This window comes from Vulpes lagopus, chromosome X, assembly GCF_018345385.1.
Source record: "Vulpes lagopus strain Blue_001 chromosome X, ASM1834538v1, whole genome shotgun sequence".
Taxonomy (NCBI): Eukaryota; Metazoa; Chordata; class Mammalia; order Carnivora; family Canidae; genus Vulpes; species Vulpes lagopus.
Genome location: NC_054848.1, coordinates 1942223 through 1962108, shown reverse-complemented (window position 1 = coordinate 1962108; position 19886 = coordinate 1942223). Strand labels below are relative to the sequence as shown.

The following is a 19886-nucleotide window of genomic DNA, read 5'->3' as shown; positions in this document are numbered from 1 at the left end:
CTCACCAACGTTATTATAGCTATTATAATTAGTGGTTGCTGTCTACCTTTCTGGTCCGATGGTAGCTAAACCCCGTGAACGCAGGAACCAGCCTTATGTTGTTCATTGCGGCTTCGGTTGTGGAGAGCACCTGACACACGGTAAAATACTGAGAGCGGGGGAGACAGGATGCCGAACCTCATTGTATTGACATGGTCTTCATTCAGAGACTGACGTCGCATTCATCCCCCCTGACTACCTAAATCCTTTGTGGTCAAAGATGGAGTTTTCTGGTTATTTCTAACTTGGCAGTTGTCACTTGATACAAGAATGGAGTGTGAGCTGAATTGGTGGAACTTTAAAGCTGTCCAATATGGTAGCCGTTGGCCACGTGGAATAGGGGAATAGTATTGTCTCACTAGCCCGTCTCAGGAGCTGCATTTTACAGCCTCAGTAACCCCCCCTTCCCCCTGCCCCATGAATGTGAGCCTACTCCATCGGACAGAGGATGTGAAAGGTTCCTGCCCCACAGAAAGTTCTACTGGGCAGTGCTTGCTCCATGCGGTCATGGTTCTTCTTCTTTTTATTTTTTAAAAGATTTTATTCATGTATTAATGAGAGATACATAGAGGCAGAGACACAGGCAGAGGGAGAAGCAGGCTCCCTGTGGGGAGCCCGATGTGGGACTCAATCCCCAGACCCGGGATCACGCCCTGAGTTGAAGGCAGATGCTCAACCGTTGAGCCACCCAGGCATCCCGATGGTGGTGATTCTTAACGGGGGCTGATTCTGGACACTTGGCAATGTCTGGGCATTACTGATTGTCACAGCTAGATGTGGGGTCCGTGATGAGGGCATCTGGTGGATGCAGATGAGGGATGGTGCTCAGCACCCGCCGGTAGGTGCCCAGATGCCCCATCAGATCCACCCTAGATGCCAGCTGTGCCAGAGTGGAGGATACTCTGCCTTAGTGGGAGAGATTCTCTCCCATCTGCGTGTCCATCCATCCATCCATCCATCCATCCATCCATCATCTATCCTCAATCATGAATCAGTCATCAATCATCTGTATATCTATCATCTATCAATCAGCTGGCAGTGGTTTTCAACCAACGGTGTTTCTGCTCCTCCATGGACATCCGACGACGTCAGGGGATATTTTCGGTCGTGACAATCGGGTGTGGGGTTGCCAAACCTGGCGTGTGGTGGGTGGAGACCAGGGACGCTGCTCAACGCCCTGCAGTGAGTCCTCCAGCCTCACGTGTCAGCAGTGCAGAGGTTGAGAAACCCTCATCTGAAGGGCAGTTCATTTTGGGGGCATTTCAGGGGTTACTGTGACACATTCCATCTCTCCCTGGATGCAGTTTTTAGGGCTGTGTGGTATCCTGGCTGCCTTTTATTGGGAACGTGTGAAGACCAACCTTTGTTCTCGATGAAGACTCACCCGAAGGACATTCAGAGCTACAGATACTTATGCTTATAGAAACACCAACCCCGAGCCAGGAATTCCAGGCATTTCCCTTGTGGGACATTTGCTAGTGCTGGGGGCGGGTGGGAACTTCCTGTGTTTCTTTTCCCTTCGTGGTTATCGTTTCTGCATCTTTGATGGGGGAGAGGATAATTCAGTCAAAAATTTGCAAACAGGAGAGTGGTGTTTCCAAAACGTCTGTTCCATTTTTATCTTTTAAAATAGCATAATGTGAAATCGAATATTGCCTGACTCAGCACAATTTTGAGGGAGTTACTTGTTTAAAAAAAACAAAACAAAACAAAAACACAAAGAGCTGTCTAGACCAGCAGACTCCCAAAACAACCCTCCCTCCCCAGCCAGGGCTGAGTGGAACTGGGTCCAGTCTTTTCAGCTGATCTTTGAAGTAAATATTCCAGGTTAAAAAAAGAATCTTCACAAGATTATGCAAAGCACACTTTTTGTCGGTAACGCTTGCTTATTGAGATGTAGTTCACGGGCCATATGATTCCAAGGGTCCAGTTCCGTGTTTTATGTTAAATCACAGAATTAGCACATATTTTTTTTAAGGCTTTTTTCCCCATAAAAGAGAAATCTGACTATACTTGAGTCCAACAATAACTTTAAAACTCGGCTATTTGAAGGAGAATTGAATGCTTTAGACTTTTATTATTTCATACGTTGTAGCTTATCATCTTTGCTGATATTACCAGGAGGGGGACATGCCAGAGAGAACAAGTGAGTTTTTTTTTTTTTTTTTTTTAACAAGTGAGTTTCACAATGATAAATTCATGCATTGTGATGCAGTGATTACAGTCGACTCTTGCACAACACGGGTTTGAACTCCGCGGGGTCACTTATACACGGTCTTCGTTATTATTATTTTTTTTACGAAAAATGCAATACGGCACCGTAAATGTGTTTTCTCTACGATTTTATTCGTCACGTTTTCTTTCCTGTAGCTTACTTCATGGTAAGAATATAGTAAGTGATACGTAAAACATATAAACCATGTGTGAACCCATCGTTATAACTAAGGATTCGGGTCAACAGTAGGCTTTTTAGTAGATACGTTTTGGGGGCATGAAAAGTTACACGCAGATTTTCGACAGTATGGGGCGTCGGCACCCCTAACCCTCCCAAGGGTCAGCTGTATTTTGCAATGATTACTTAATGCATCCATTTCGCTTAACCGATCCATTTCATACAAACTCTGCTATTATGGACATGAAACATTTCCATAGTTCACACACTAAAAAAATCGTGAAAATCATAACTGTGAAATGCATCTCCTTTTGTCCCGCATCTGTCCTCTCCCGTGACCCCGCAGGACCCATTGTAGCGTCCTGGATCTTTCTGGAGACGTCCTTCTCAACAGCAACTATGACGATGAAGAGAGGACAGATGTTTTAATGACCAGCAGAGTGCATCCTGTTGGCCTCCTTAGGAATCGCCTGTTTTTCATTTGCTTTAAAAGCTTTTTGAGCTAATTTCTCCCATCCAGACAGTTCGGGAGATAGAAAGTCTATGCATGAGCTGGGTGGAGGAGAGAAGTGATCCCTGAGAGGTTTCCGCCGGGGGTTCCAGGTATAGGTGGGTGCTTGGCAACACCTGGCGCGTGTGGTGTATGCTGGTGGGAAGGGGCCCCGCTTGCCCCAGATTTCTCAGGGTGTCCGGGTTACTCACCTGCGTCCAAGAGCCTCCTGTTATGAGTCCCCTGAATTCCTTCAGACCACCTTACCTAGAGCACCTGGTGACTCAGGAGTGTATCATTTTCCTCCAAGTCCTTGTCATGCACAACTGCTGCATCTGTGTCCATGGACACGGACGTCTGATCCTCAGCAGTCTTGGATCTGAAGCATAGTCCAGACCCCGTCGTAGGGGGTCACCCAAGAAGGTCTGTGCTCAGTACGCCTCAATACAGACCGCCCGTGTCACCCTGTGTGCCTTAGTATGCCACGCCGTGTGGAAGGATGAGGAAGGAACGTGTTCCCTGGAAACCCAGGGTGGAGCATGGTGGCCGACCCACCAATGGGTCAGGCGTGGGGGCTCCGCTCACTTCTGGGGGTGCCTCCTTAGAAGTGTGCTTTCCCACACCTGCCCTGTGCATGAGGAAGACATGCACTACCATGTGCGTGCGCCTCTCCCTGCATCGCTGCAGGCCCGCTAGGAAGCTCTGCTCCACCCACCACTGGCCTGTTGGCTGTTCTCTCCCGTGCATTTCGGGGGGACGAGACCTCCTGCACGCTCCCTCCCTCCCCTGGCACGTGCCTGCCCTGTTTCCGTCACATCTGGGATGCCCGTGCGAGAGCACACTGAGCATCCTAATTCAGGAGACACCCCAGGTTAGGAAGAGGAGCAGGACGGGGTTGATGGCAAACAACATGGGTCTTTGACTCAGACATGGCTGTGTCGTCCTTGCGTGTCAGGAGCAATTCTCACTTCCCCTCCCACCAGTGGCAGCTGGTATTTTGTAAGAGCTGTTGTTTGGATGTTGTTATTCCGCACGTGCATGCAGTGCTGGGTGCAGGCCATTCCAGGATGGGGTGGACACGGGCTCTGTCTTCCACTGGTTTATTTTTGCACATGGGATGCTCCCGGGTCAAAATTGTGACCTTCGTCAGATGACAGGTGAGATGAGGTGGCATCCAGACCCTGGAGGATTGGTGGAGCCTAGAGTGCATGTCAGGCCTGAGACCAGGGTGAGTTTAATCCTCTCCGTGGCTCCGTGTGGTTAAGCGTCTAAAGGCTGTGCCCACCCAGAGCACGTGTCCTCTGCACCGACTGGGCTCTCTGCCCCTGCTCCGATGGCCGTCAACGTGATGGAAACATGAACCCTTCTCTCGGGGAAGCAACAGACCCTGAGTCCCAGGATACTTCTCCTAGGCGTGCCGTAACGCTCGGGAGTCGTTTTGCTGTCCCAATGTGGCTGTTAGGACACAAAGTCAGAAATGACGGGTTATTGCCAGATGCATTTTGATGAAGTTTTATTTTCTGTTTGGGAAATAGGCTTAACAAGTAAGTTAGTATCTCTGTGTCTGTCTGTAAGTTAACATCTTTCTACACGTCCGTCCACCTATCTATCTCTCACCTATCTCATTTATCTCATTATTGAGATAATTATCTCATTATTATCATTATTATCTCATTATGTTATCTGTCAATGTATGTATCAGTCATCTATGATCTATTTACCTATTTACCAGTTAGCTTGTCTTTCTGTCCATTCACCCACCCCATCCGTCCATCGTGTGTCTCATCTATCGTATGTATATCAACCATCTGTATGTTAATCATCTGCCTATCCTCTATATGTTTGTCTATGTGTCTGTCTCTATCCATCCATCCATCCATCCATCCATCCATCCATCAGCTATTATCTTTCTTTCCATTCATTCATCTATTATCTGTCTCATTTATCATATCCATCTATCCATCCATCATCATCCATCCATCTCTCCATCTGTCCATCCATCTGTCTATGCATCCATCTCTCCATCTATGCATCCATCCATCAAACCATCTCTCCATCTATCTCTTCATTTATCTGTCCATCTCTCCGTCCATCCGTCTACCCACCTATCCATCATCCACCTTTCCATCTATCCATCCATCTACCTGTCCATCTCTCCGTCCATCCATCTACCCACCTATCCATCAACCACCTCTCCATCTATCCATCCATCTATTCATTTACCTGTCCATCTGTCCATCCATCTTTGCATCTATCCATCTATCTATCCAACCATCTATCATCCATCCATCCATCCATCCATCATCTATCTGTGGACCTGAGTAGCTATCATCTGACTGCATCTCTCATTAACTCCTTTTTTTTCTTAAGATTTTATTTATTTATTCATGAGAGACACAGAGAGAGAAAGAGAGGAGAGGCCGAGACACAGGGAGAGGGAGAAACAAGCTCCACGCAGGCCGCCTGATGTGGGACTCGATTCCGGGACTCCAGGATCACGCCCTGGGCTGAAGGCAGGAGCTCAACTACTGAGTCATCAGGGATCCCCTGTCATTAACTCCTTTTGTGACTCTTCTTGCCCTGGGATCAAGGAACACAGTTTTTTTTTTTTTTTTTTTTTTTGTGACCCAGTCAGAGTCCATTCCCTGGCACAGAATAAAGCCCTATTCTTATATCCAGATTAAACAAATAAATGAAGTGGGATTTTATATTTTGGGTGTGCCTTTGGGGAGGAGGTGGAAGTCCTGAATACAGACACATTCAAATCAAACGCAGTATCCCTGCCTGTCTTTGTCTATGTTTACTTTTTAACCTTTATATTTTTTTAAGCACTGGGCCCAGCATGGAACCCAATGTAGGGCTTGCACTCATGACCCTGAGATCAAGACCTGGGGTGAAATCAAGAGTCAGACGTTAAACAGACTCAACCACCCAGGCGCCACATCTCTGTTTTGTTTAAATAGAAATGCCTTCAGCTCCTTATTTGTTTACCTGTGAATACTTTTATATAATTGCAGCTGGAGGTGGCTCGCTCTTATCTGTGTGGGTTGGCCTGCCAGGGGTTCTTTAGTTCCTCTTGGGATCTATTATTGCCTTTTCCTTATTCTTCTTTGTTCTCCTCCACAACATTTAAAAGGGGAGGTGGTGGATGAGGTATTTAAAATCCTGTGCTAGATTTCAATGCACTCTTTGTCCCGTGGTGTGTTGTGGTTCGTGTGTGTCTGTTTGTAGTTGTCCATGTAGAGCGGAAGGCATGGTGGGGCGCCCGTCTGTGGGGAAACTGCATGAAGGGAGGCTGGCGAGAGGCACAGTTCTGTCCCCGGGAGTGTGCAGTGTGAGCAGGGGACAGAATTTCATTTCGTTCTATTTTCTTCATTTTTGCACTTAGCAGCACTCTTGTCAGGCTCAGGGACACCGGCGAGGATGGACCTGTCATGGCATTTGCTTAAAAACTTAACAGGAAGGGGCAGCCCGGGTGACTCAGTGGTTGAGCATCTCCCTTGAGCTCAGGGCGTGATCCCGCGGTCCCAGAATCAAGTCCCACATCGGGCTCCCTGCATGGAGCCCACTTCCCCTCTGCCTGGGTCTCTGCCTCTCTCTCTCTCTCTCATGAATAATAAATAAATAAAATCTTCACAAAAAAAAAAAAAACTTTACAGGGACAGTGGTAAGGACATCATGAGGAGTCTTTTTATAGGAAACTACAGGAAATACCTCTTTTTTGCTGCTGTCAAGAAAACAGTGAATTTATTAAACTAAATTTAGCAGTAGACTGAATGTGTCGTGGAAAAAAAAAAAAACAACTAAAATAAAAGTTAACGAAAATTAAAGTAACCTAGAGGAAACTATCCAGGAGGGAAAGAGTCATAGCAACTGGCTTGGGATCCTGTCTCTCCTATTTTCTTTTTTCCTTTATTTTTTAATGATGGCAAACGGAAGGTAGGCTCAGGTAAGAGAAAGGGAGGCAGGTGACCTGCTCCAGTCACCTTTGACAGTCACTGGACCTCCAAGTCATCAGACGGAACAGATGCCTTTGGAGCCAGAGACCTTCTTACAGATGCTGTTAGCAAAATAGCTGTGGTCAAATCCTACATCGGTGGACTTAGGCTATACACTTTTTCATCTACTTCTTTTTTTTTTTTTAAGATTTAAGAAATTTATTTGCAGAGAGAGGGTGTGCATGATTAAGGGGAGGGGCAGGGCACCCCCGGTTTAGCGCCGCCTGCAGCCCGGGGCATGAACTTGGAGACCCAGGATCGAGTCCCGCGTCAGGCTCCCTGCATGGAGCCCGCTTCTCCCTCTGACGGTGTCTCTGCCTCTCAGTCTCTCTCTCTCTCTCTGAATTAAAAAAAAAAAAAAAAAAAAACTTATTTTTTTTAAAAAAAGGGGAGGGGCAGAGGGGGAGAGAGAGAATCCCAAGCAGACTGCGGACTGTGCTCTAAGCACAGAGCCCGCTGTGGGGCATGACCTCACAGCCCTGAGATCGTGATCTGAGCCGAAACCAAGAGTTGGATACTCAACAACTGCGCCACCCATGCTCCCTGTAATCCCGCTTCTTGAAGATGGTAACATAGGATAGTGCACTAGGGTGTAAGATAGAGATGATTTCTCTAAAATTTTTACATGAGCTCGTGTGGCTGTTAATAATTTAGGAGTCAGAAGACGTAAAATAGACAGGAGGGTCCCCATGCGCCCTCCCCCAGGGATCATACCTTCCATCATCAAAGGAGATCCATGAAACCAGGAACTGGCTTCTCTGTGATCCTGTAAACAGCTGTGTGGACCTTATTCGGATCACGGTGGAGGTACTTTATATAGTTTGTTTTACAAATATATGGAGCTGCTTTAAATGCTCTCTATGGCATTCCCTGTGACATCTGACGTACTTAGGGCCCAAGGTGCTTATGCCATGGGGAACACGGGACTGAGGGGCCACCCTGGGATTTAATCTTGTTGTCACTCCTGCTTCTCCATCTCCGTGGGTTTCTCTAACGTCGCCCACATTTACCAAAGGACGTGCATTGGTGTAGGCCAGAGACGTTCTGCTGCTACTTCCATTATGTGGACTTGGTCGTTGGCTTATCCATGAATTCATCCACCTGCACATTGAACCAACTAACGGGTGCCCAGGGATTAATCACAAACGGATGTAAAAGATACTTGATCTGCAGAACTTGTTGCCGTTCAGTTTCAACATATTTATATTAAAAAAAAATGAAAATAAAAACGGCAGTGTCCGATATTTTGGAAGTTGGTGTGTTGACTGGAGCGTTTTTGTCGCGGCTGCACTCACAGTGCACCTTTCCCCCGTGGTTCTCTAAGGAGGAGAGCTTTGTGCACCCCGGGCCTTTCTGGTTCTAGGTGGTCATTCCAATGCCACGTGTCCTCTTTTGTGACCTGATTTGCCAAGTGGACTTGCAATCCGTGATATTTCACATGGGGAGCAGAGAATCTATTTAATGGAGCCTACTTAAGAAAAATCTATCTCAGCCTAATTTGGGGGAGTGGCGGTTAATGTCCTGGAGGTATAGTTTACACACAACACAATGCATCCATTCTAGGCGTTCGGGTTGATGCCTTATTTGCAAACGCATAGCATTACGTCACCACCACCGCACAGAACATTTGTGAGGCTGACTTTGATTTTACTCTGATGGAAAATTCATTCATCACCTTGATTGAGATGCTGTGTGCTGTGCTTTGCATGTGTCATTTTATTTAAACCCTGTGGGGGGGGTCAAGATTTTTTTTTTTACTTTATTATTATTTTTTAAAGATTTTCTTCAGTTATTCATGAGAGACTGAGAGAGACATTAGAGAGAGAGGCAGAGACACAGGCAGAGGGAGAAGCAGGCTCCATGCAGGGAGCCCCAGGTGGGACTCGATCCCGGGTCTCCAGGATCACGCCCTGGGCGGAAGGCGGCGCTAAACCGCTGAGCCACCCGGGCTGCCCCATTTTTTTTTTTTTCAGTTGTACTGAGATACTGCTGACAGCACTGTGTTAAGTGTAAGGTGAACAACGTAATGACAAATACATGTATTTTGGAATTATTACCACAGCGTAGTTGACATCCTTTTCTTGTAATGAGAACTTATAGGATTCACTCTTTCAGCAACTTTGAAATATGTCGTAAAGCCATTAACTGTGGTGATCACGTTGTTTGGTAACCCAGCCCCAGGACTTAATTATCGTACAACTGGAATTTTGTACCTTTTGACCATCTTCATCCATTTGTTCTTTTTTTTCAATTTTTTTAAATTTTATTTATTTATTTATTTTTCATCCATTTGTTGTAATCCCATGCCCCGTCTCTGGTAACCAGAAATCTGAAATTTCCTGAGTTTTTTTTTTTTTTTTTTCCCTATTCAGAGTCCACATACAAGAGAGATCATACTTTCTTTGCCTTTGTCTGACTTATTTCACTCAGCATAATGACGTCAAGGCCCATCCATATTATTGCAAATGGTGGGAACCTTATGTTTCTTTTTTTTATGGCTGACTAGTAATCCGTTGTGTGTCTTATTGGGCAGAGGAGGGCCTGATGGCTATCCTTACCTGCAACAATAGTAAAAAAAAAAAAAAAAAGGAGATTTCTACTTTCTGGAAGGGGTTATTGAGAGCTGGGAGTGTGTATTGGTGAGCCTCCCAACACCAAGTGGTGAGATCTGTGTTCGTTTTGCCCATATTCCGTCCACCACCTTGATGACTTATGACCAACACCGCTAATGTTGTCGTGTGTTCTGTGCATTTATGTGGTCCGAGCTGAAAATTGCAGTGTGCTGCTTCTTTGTGCCTTGAACAAGACTGTTGACCTGTGCGGTCCCCCAATCTGATTGTGGCATCCAGGGCCTGCCCATGTCCTCCCCGGGTAGCTCAGGTTTTGGCTGCCGGACATAAGTAACCCATTTGGATTTCTGTGTCCGTACCGCTGATGCTACTCCGAGAGAGCTTGGAAGGCGTTGCAGACAGACACGTGGAAAAACCGGAGTCATAGTTGGGTTGTCTTTCATGTAGGCTCAGGAACATCCCATTGCGGGTCAAACATGAGGGCCGAAAAGTCAGAGGATGATCTAGTGAGTGCAGTCCAGTGACAAAGGGGCTCCTTCTCGGGGGGCAGTGGAGCAAGATATCAGGAAGAGCGAGCCAGGCACAAGGCCTTCTTTCCCTCGTGAGGATGTGACGACGTGGCAGGACTTCTGTGGTGTGCTCCCCTCCACCCGTCCTGCTGGGGAGATGACAGTAGAAGCCCGACGGGGCATGTGTTTGATCAAATATAAGCCAAACCTGGTAACGGATGTCGGGGTCCCTGCTGTGGACACCTCACCTAGCGGAAACGTCAATATCTGCATGGGGACCCCGAAGCTTGGCCCGTTCACCCTCTTTACGGTCTCCCCACTGCCCCCACCACGCCTCCTAGTTTTGACTGGATTCCATCCCAACACCCTGCCTCACCCCCTTACGATTCTTTGTGTGCTTCCGAATGACCTTCTACTGAGAATCCCCCTTGCGACTGTGCCTACCGTCCCTCGTCACTCGCTCCTCCTTGCACGACACTGACTTTTCTGGGTTTTCGCGCCTCCCTCTCTGCTTTTCCTACAGTTAAAAGATCCACAATCCACTTCTAAGCCAAGGTGGACTCCTGGTGTCCTCCTTCCCGCCCTCCACCCTACCCCCGGTGGCGAGGAGATTTATTTTATTTTATTTTATTTTTTATTTTTTTATTTATTTATATTTTTTTAATTTAATTTTATTTTTTTACTTATTATTTTATTTTTTAAATTTTTATTTATTTATTTATTTATTTTATTTTTATTTTTTTATTTTTATTTTTTTTTAATTTTTTTTTTAAATTTTTTTTTTTAAATTTTTTTAATTTTTTTTTTTTTAGAGATTTATTTCACAGCTCGGCAACCCTCATTTATAGAAATCCCTAAAACAAGGTGTTTTGGCTTGGCTGTGACGTGGTGCTGTGTCTCACATTACTGTGCCCAGGTCCAAACGCTGCGCAAGAAGGAAAGGACATCCGTGGCCGTGGGCTTGTGTTGGGGGGAGCCCAGGGCCCTTCTCCTTCTCCAGCTCTTCTGGAGTCCTTTCTCCCTCCTAGGACGTTCATTGCCAGCTTTCCAACCAGAGAACTCCAAGTGTTGAGCGTTTTGTGTGCTTTCATCCCTGGGAAGACCCCTTCCTGTGCAGCTGCCTACATGGTGACGGAAAGCCCGGGTGCCCTTTATAAGCTCCTTGGGCACCAGGGACCTGAGGCTCACGTGTACAGATTTCCATTCGGTGTTCCTGTACTTTACGTCTTCTCTGGCCACAGATAAAATTCCTTGGGGTCGTTGCTCTCCTATTTGCATTCAGTGGCTGCCAACCTGGGTGAGGGGTGGACGGCGGGCATCGTGCCCTCCACACAGGCTCAGAGGAGTAGGAAAGCCCGGCGGTGGAGGAAGAGGATGCATTTGGGTTGGAAACGTCCCAGCGGGGTACAAAACATAGTTTGATTTCCTTGCATGTGTGTTATGGTTGCAACTTTTAAATTTCACTGTGGTCTCAGCCTCTACCCTTTTCCCTCCTACCCGTGTAGGTCTATGTTCCCAGATCCTGTTGGTATATACCCCAGATTCCATTCTGTAGCACATTTTAAAGTAAAGACCCAGTGCTTTTAGCAGGGGTTCGCGTGTTAAAGAGCCTTTTTGGTGAGCATGGTGTGCTCGATACCTAAATCGTGAAAAGGAAAGACTGGTTGAAGAACCAGGGCCACCAGTCATTCCCGCCCTTTTCCATCACTCCCGTCCTTGTGCTCTCCACAACGACCCATTCGTAGAATCGGTGGCCAGCTTCCCCTCCAGTTGAAGGACATTGCAGAGGCAGGTGGTTGTCTTTGTTGACGCCTGCATCACACCAGCCCTCGCCTGAAACTTCCAGAACAGAGTTTCTTGAAAATATTGTCACCCGCCGCCTGCTGGGGTCGGGAGCTGCTGGAGCGGACGCGTTGCGTTGGGTAAGTCTTGTGCTGTCTCCCCCCACTCCAGGCACCGGGACATTCGGACGGGTGCAGCTGGTCAAGGATAAGGCGGCCAAGCACTTCTTCGCCCTGAAGGTGATGAGCATCCCCGACGTCATCCGCCTGAAGCAGGAGCAGCATGTCCACAATGAGAAGTCGGTGCTCAAGGAAGTCAGCCATCCGTTCCTGGTCAAGCTGTGAGTCCTTCCCCACATGGCCGAGTCTTGGTCGTTTGGTCATTCCGTCTCTGAGAGCCCAGGTTGGGTGGAATGAGCTCACGGCGGAAACTCAGGCTGGCCCGGGCTCTGGAGAAACTGGTGCTGTTGGGACCAGTGCGGACCCTGGGGCCCTGGGCAAGCAGGACATGCAAAGGGGCATGCACGGCCCAGCCGGACACTCTGTTCCCCTCATCCCCATCAGGGCCACAGTCCCTGCTCAACCTCATTCATGCAGGATGCTCCTTGGGGTTCCAGGGGACAGCTGCGTATCTCCAGTTGGGGGTGCCCTGCACCGAACGAAGACATCCCTGTCTGCCCATGCTCTTGCTGGGGGATGCTAAGACCGGCCCACCCCCAGGTGCCAGACACGGGATGCACGGAGATGCCTCTCTTTCCCCTTCTTGGACGTGGTGGCCTCCCAACCTGTGTCCATGTCTCCCCTCCGCCATCTTGTTCTCATTCCTTCTCGTTGTCCCTTCCTCACCTGTCACAGGCCACCCCCCCTGCAATGCCTCTGTGTCCCCCCCGGGCCCCCTCACACCTGGCCAACCCCAGCCCTTCTCTGATGCACCTGTAGAGACAGGAGCACCCCGTCACGGCTCTGGAACATTTCCTGTGCATCTCGACTCCTCCAAATGGTGTCTTACCCAGGGTAGGGACCTGTTGTGTGTGTAACGAGGGGGAGAAAGGAATCAGCTGACTTACTTTTATTTTTTTTAAAGATTTTATTTATTTATTAATGAGAGACCCAGAGAGAGAGAGGCAAAGACACAGGCAGAGGGAGAAGCAGGCTCCATGCAGGGAGCCTGATGTGGGACTCGATCCTGGGTCTCCAGGATCATACCCTGGGCTAAAGGCAGTGCTAAACCACCGAGCCACCCAGGGATCCCCATTGGTTGATTTTCAAAAAAATATTTTTTTTGTTTTATTTTCCTGAGTTTATTGAGCTGCGGGTGATTTCGTGCCGATACAGAGGGGTCAGTAGCATCTCATAGTTCAAGTCATAGTCACAAAAGTAGCCAGTGATTTGGGGACTCAGAGCCGCTCACGCACCGGGTGTGAGTCTCTCATTCGGTCCGAGGTAGAACAACGTTCAGAGAAAGTAATGCACGTAGATTTCCCTCTGGAATTAAGGAAAGCTTCTAGTCATGCCTCTCGGATGAAGCAAGATAGCAGTCCCGGACGTGGACTTTCACACGCTAGGGTTTTTAGTAGATGTGCTGCCAAAGTGAGCCTTAGCTCGCTAGGATGTTAAGTCAGAGTTGTCCCCGGGAGATGTGGGCTCCCTTATGATACGGCCAAAGGGTCATCACACATCTCGGGTTCCTTCCAAAGGCAGGGGGGGTCTCAAGCCAACGTTCTGTAGTTTGCTGTTCCTCGTTTTCCGATAGGGACCCAAGTTATATCACATACTAGACGCCGTGCTCTCCCCGTGTCCTCACGTGGTCGTCCCTCCGTGCGTGTCTGTGTCCTCATCCCCTCTTCTTCTAAGGACCTCAGTCCTACGGGATCAGGGCCCACCCTACTGACCTCATTATACCTTCATCCCCTCTCTAAAGACCCCACCTCCAAACACAGTCCCATGCTGAGGTCCTGAGGTTAGGGCTTCAACACGTGAATTTTGGGGGATATAATTCAGCTGTAACACCTACTCAGTGACTTGCTAAGTGTAGATCCCCCAGAGCACGTGGACCTTAGTATAATGTACTTTGAGCAGTTGTTTTTTTCTGTGCATCCTCACTTAAGTGATCAGATGGGCCCAAACACTGTGTATAAAAGCGAGTGGAATCAGTCTTGGAAGTTCTGTGAACATAGGACGGAGACCACATTGTATCTGGATGGGGGCCACAGGGTGTTTCGGGCCACATGATGAAGGGCACATTTTTTGTGGGAAAAGACCATCTGTGAGGAGTGCATTTAATCCCCCAGCTGTGCGCCGGGGTCACCTCCCCCAACATCTGCTTCCCGTACTCTCTGGAAAGATGGGGTCTTGCTGGCATTTCCTGAGGCCACGAGGAACGCTGATGATCCCAGGTATTGAGCTGGACAACGATTATTTGGAGGTAGAAGCTGCCGCTGAGCGACTTGGCAAATTCGCCGGGGGTATTATCGTAAGTTCAGTATGCGAACTGGTGCTGTTGTATTTTTGAGAAGATGCCAGGGCTCTCATTAAATGCACATTGGAGAACATGTTCTTTTCGGGGATGGAGCCGTTCCGAAGGCCAGCTCAGCCCGTGGGGATAATTTTAGAAGAGCTGAGTAATTGTCTGGGATGCAAAGCCAAGACTTCCCTGGGACAGAGGCTTGGGGTGTGCCCAAACACCAGCCTCTCCATGCCTGCTCCTTGCCCTTTGGGTGAACAGGAATTGCTGGTGTCCCAGAGCTGTTTGACCTCAGGACACGGGTTCTCCACCTTGGCATCATTCTCTCTGGTGGGGCAGCTCTGCATCATGTAGGAAAGTTTACGGCCTCCGCATGCTCTTCCCACTCACTGCCACTAGCAGGCTGTCTCCAGTGGGGACAACCAAAAATGTTTATATTTGGACCTAGACAAAATAACGTCATAGGGGGTGAAAGAGTCCTCAGTTGCAGACCTCTGCGCTTGAGCAATAGGTAGACAATAGGTAGCAATACATAGGTTTGATGGAAGCTGCATAGATACATCCATAGTGGGTACACTGGATGCATGGATGGATGGATGGATGGGTGGATGGATGGGTGGATGGATGGGTGGATGGATGGATGGGTGGATGTATGCATGGATGGATGGATGGATGCATGGATGGGTGAGTGGATGGATGGGTGGATGTATGCATGGATGGATGGATGGATGGATGCATGGATGGATGCATGGATGCATGGATGGGTGGGTGGATGGATGGGTGGATGGATGGATGGGTGGATGTATGCATGGATGGATGCATGGATGGATGCATGGATGCATGGATGGATGGATGGGTGTATGGATGGATGGATGGATGGATGGATGGATGGATGGATGGGTGGATGTATGCATGGATAGATGGATGGATGCATGGATGGATGGATGGATGGGTGGATGGATGGATGGGTGGATGGATGCATGCATGGATGGATGGATGCATGGATGGACCAAAGGAAAGCACACAGGGTGGGTAGATAGATGAGACACTGGTACATAGATAAATGATGTGTAGATGGATACTTGTTGTTTGACATTTTATTAATTTTTGAGAGAGAGAGAGAGAGAATACTTCCTGCTGAGCAGGGAGCCCGATGTGGGGCTCGATCCCAGGACCCTGACATCAGGACTTGAACCAAAGGCAGATGCTTCACCAACTCAGCCCCCCAGTTGCCTACATTTTTTTCCCTTACGGCTCTCAACCGACTAGACGAGGTCCACCCACATTATGGAGGATCATGTGCTTCTCCTAAAGCCGATTGACAGTAGATGTCAGTCACATCCAAATATCTATACCTTCCCAGCAACGTCGAGACTCCTGTTAGACCCCATGTCCGGGCACCAGGGCGTAGAGCAGTTGATCCATCAAACTAAGTGTCACAAGGGGCAAAAGCACAAGAGAGCTTGAGCAGAAGAGCAGAGCATTCCCTCATAGGGCATTGGGAGAACCCAACGTAACAGGGTGCAGGTCACCCGGGCTGCGTAACGAAGCAGGACATGTTGCCTGCAGCCACGGAGTCCAGAGCCCGGGCAAACATCATGGCCAGAAACCCCTGCTCCTGTCTCCAGCCCTCGACAAATGTGTTGTCATGCGAGTCCGTGTGGATCCCCGAATGTTTGCACCTTCACAGGACTGGGGAGTTTGATCTGGTCTGTTTTCCGGGTGGCTCCTCCGTATTCCCTCCCTGCTGACATCTTTCGGGCCCCTTCCACGCACCTCTAGGTGGCCGTGCATGTGGTCCTGCTCGCCCTTCTGGGCCCAGCCTCTAAGCCAAGATCTTGATTACTCCATCAGTGATGATCGGCTGCGGACCCCACAGCAGGCCCCTGCCCGGGGTGGCCCACTGCACGTGAGCAGAGCCAGGCCTGTGCTTTAGGCTACGATAGGTGTCCATGTCCACCACCTTGGGTCTGCTGTCCCTGTCCCTTTGCCCGTGCTCACGTCATTGGTGGAGCTGTTCCCCTGTTGCCAAGGGTGCCTTGGGGCAGGGCTGGTTGCCACGGAGCCAGATCGGAAAGGAGAAGGAACATTCCAGAGCCTCAGGTTGCACAAAGAGCTGAGCAAGAACAGATAGGGTGACACGCGCAGGCGGTCTCTCGCGCTCATGGTTTAGGGCAGAGGCGCACCCTTACCATAGCCCCAGGAGAAATTAGGAGACTCCTTAAATGAGCGAGCTTGCGTTTCCAGTCAATTAACACCTTCGAGGACAAGCCCCGCCACAGACATTGCAAAGGGAGAGACAGTGCTCGGTGTTAACAGCAGAAACCATTACTCTGCACAGAGGTCAGGGACCGGGGGGCCCAGAGTCGGACCGTCCTGTGTGTTCCTTGTCACCGTAAACTACGGCCTGTTTCTTTTCTTGCTCTTCGTAGGTTCACACGTACTCTTGAATGCACTTAAAAAGTTTAATTTTCTCCTCTCATCCCAAACCTACAGTTGGCCGTCTCACCTGTTTGTAAGTGGGCAGCTCAGTGGCATCGACACATTCACGCTGTTGTGCAGCCGTTATGTCCAGCGCTTTCCATCATCCCAAACTGAAGCTCTAGACCCCATGCAGCTGTAACTCCCCATTCCCATCACCACAGCCCTTGACCCCACCATCTCTGACTCTATGCACGTGATTCGTGTAGGGACCCCATATACGTGGAATCAGTCAGCATCTGTCCCTCTGTGTCTAGCTCACGTCACTCAGCCCCGTCCCCAGGGTCCATTCACATTGAAGCAGGTGCAGAACATTCTTTTCAAGGGTGACTCGTATTCCATTCTATGCATGGGCCACATGCTGTCTAGCCACCCATGCATCCATCAGTGCATCCAGTTATTTATCCATCCATCCATCTGCCCATCCATTCATCTACCCACCCACCTATACATCCATCCATCCACATCCATCCACTGATTCATCTATTCTTCCATCATCATCATCATCCATCCACCTACCCATCCATCCATTTCTCCATCATCATGCATCCATCCATCCATCCACCCACTTATCCATCCACTTATCTATCCATCTCCCCATACTCATGCATTTTTCCATCCATCCATCCATCCATCCATCCATCCAACCATCCGTCCACCCCCAGACACTTGGATTGCTTCCACATCCGGGCTCTCATACTAACACGATGAGGACCACGCGGTGTGCAAGTATCTGTCCAAGTCCCCGCTCTAACTGCTCCAGTGCATTTTCAGTCTCGAATTCTATCTCCCTCCCGTTGGTGGTGGGATTTAAGATTTTCTCTTGTTGCTTTTCCTTTCCTTGTTCAGCTTGCTTCACGCAGGACTCTCCTGTCTTCTTCCCACCCTCCCTCATGACCAGGTCATCCCATGCACAGTCTGAGACGGATCGTTGTGTCCTTAAAGTGTGTATGCACCTGCTCTTTATTTTATACCTTCCCTCTGTTTCCATCCCACCTTCACTGGGATCCCTTGTGGGGGTTTTTGGGAGGACACATTTGGGATGTTGGTGTTGGAGCAAGTGTGTGCACGGGTGTGCGTGTGCTCCAGAAATCCTGCTCTCATCACCACGACCACCTTGCTTCCAATTTTGGACTTGGCGACTCCAGCTAAGCCATGCTGCTTGCTTCCCCCCTGTTGCCCCCTTGAGCTGGATGTTTGAGGCCCACTTGCTCCTGGTCTGTCCTGCTCAGATGCCTCCCAGGCAGTTCACGGTCCTTCTGTCCAAACACGAATTTTTGACCTTCCTCCTGGCCTCTTATCCCCAGTCATTTCTTCCTTTCGACTTCCCTAGATGGTCCTTCCAGCCCCCCCGGGCACCATTTTTCATCTGCTTTTCTTTGCTCCTGTGTTCACTCCAGCCCGGGGCCCTGCCCTCTCCAGTTCTGCTCCACATCTCCAGATCTGTCCAGTTCAGTGGCATCTTCACAGAAGCTACTGCAGCTCATCACATGCCCCACTTTCTTCTCAGTGTCCACTCTGGATACCAGGTTGGAGCTTCCTTCTGACTTGAGCCCTGGCCTGTGCCAGCGTGTGCAGTGTGATCCCATGGAGGGGTGTCCTTTGTGCGTAGTATACAGTGCAGGCTCTTTGCCACATCTCAGTGTTTGCCTGGTGCCTCTATTTCCCACCTTCTTAAGTGTCCCACGCCCAGCCTGCTTTGACCACAGGTGCATCCTGTCTGCAGGGCCTGCCCTCCAGCTTTCTTGACTCCCCACTGCCATTCTGTGTTTCTCCTTAGGCCACAGGGCTCAGGACTGGTCAGCACAAGAGCTGCCCCTTGCCGGGCTGTGTACCCAGCTTGTTGCCTTGCACACAGGGGGTCCTTGGTCAAAATTTATCCGTAAATGAAGCAAAGTGCAAGTGAGTGTGGAGGTGGATTGTGTTTCCTTAGTTTCTGATCCCTGGTGCTCAAGCAAGACTCTAATATATACTGGGCTTGAGATCCAGAAATGCCTCCTTCTGTCATACCACTCATGACAAACCTGCTTCCTTCTCTTGCCCCCTTGCAGTTTTGTTGTTTATAGACTCAGCGCCAGGGGCAGAGTCCTGCAATGAATGGGAATGAATTAATTAGCGCACTGACTGACGCCTTTAGTCCTTTGTTTCTCATTTTCTTAAGTCAGATTTTATTTCATCTGTGGCCGCCTAGACTCCTCTGCCCCACCCACAAGCCCCAAGTGATGACTTAGTGCCTCAGATGTTTCCAGAATAGTAACGTCTCAGCACCTCTTTGAATACTTTGGCTTTTATTAATAACACGCAACACGTTTCACATTCTTTCCATGTAAGAAAAGTCTTATTAATGTAAATTTGTGCCCATGGAATTTTTTCTCCCTTAGGATATTTATTTAGCTTGAAGAAAGGCCAAGGAACCAGGGACCCTCAGGAATTTGTTTTTTTCTTCATAGTCTCTCTCTTTTTTTTTTTTTTTTAAGATTTTATTTTTATTTATTCATGAGAAACCCCCCCACACACACAGAGGGAGAGAGGGAGGGGCAGAGACACAGGCAGAGGGAGAAGCAGGCTCCATGCAGGGAGCCCGACACGGGACTCCATCCTGGGTCTCTAGGATCATGCCCTGGGCCGAAGGCAGGTGCTAAACCGCTGAGCCACCCGGGCTGCCCCATAGTCTCGGTTTTTGATTCCTTGTGCAGTCCCTTTATTTGAAAACCACTGTTTCTCAAGGGTGCTGGTGACCCATGCACATGCATGTGATGTGTGTGTCCGTAGAATGGACAGCCTGCTTGATATAGAGTCTATTTTAGGGTTGTGGTTGATGCTTTGTTTGATTTTATTGAGAGATCCGTGCAACGAATGTGCAACAAATGTGTAACAAATAAGTACCGGTCTAGTTCTCCGCACTCAGCCGTTTGTGTGTGTGACATTTGCCACCGTGATGTTGTGATTTGTAAGAAATGCATGTTTGCTCTTCATCCCTGGCACTGAGCTCCTAAAACCCTTGGAATTTCCTCAGTGATAAGAGAGACAAAGGTGGCTTTTGTTATGTGAAAGAGGTGACTTTGGACAACACCCTGGGGCCCGGCTGGTTGCCAAGGGAACCAATCCTGTAATTGGGAGATTGGAATTCTTGGCCCCACAGTAGATCGGCGGCGGGGAGGG

General features: G+C 48.8%; 1 protein-coding gene across 1 annotated transcript in view; it reads left to right on the top strand.

Moving 5' to 3' along the window:
- PRKX (protein kinase X-linked) overlaps positions 1–19886 on the top strand; it is a 74239-nt gene that overhangs the window by 18457 nt on the left and 35896 nt on the right. The window contains exon 2 of the mRNA XM_041741260.1: positions 11952–12120. Within this exon, the coding sequence (XP_041597194.1) occupies positions 11952–12120 (169 nt within the window). The remainder of the gene's footprint in view (positions 1–11951; positions 12121–19886) is intronic.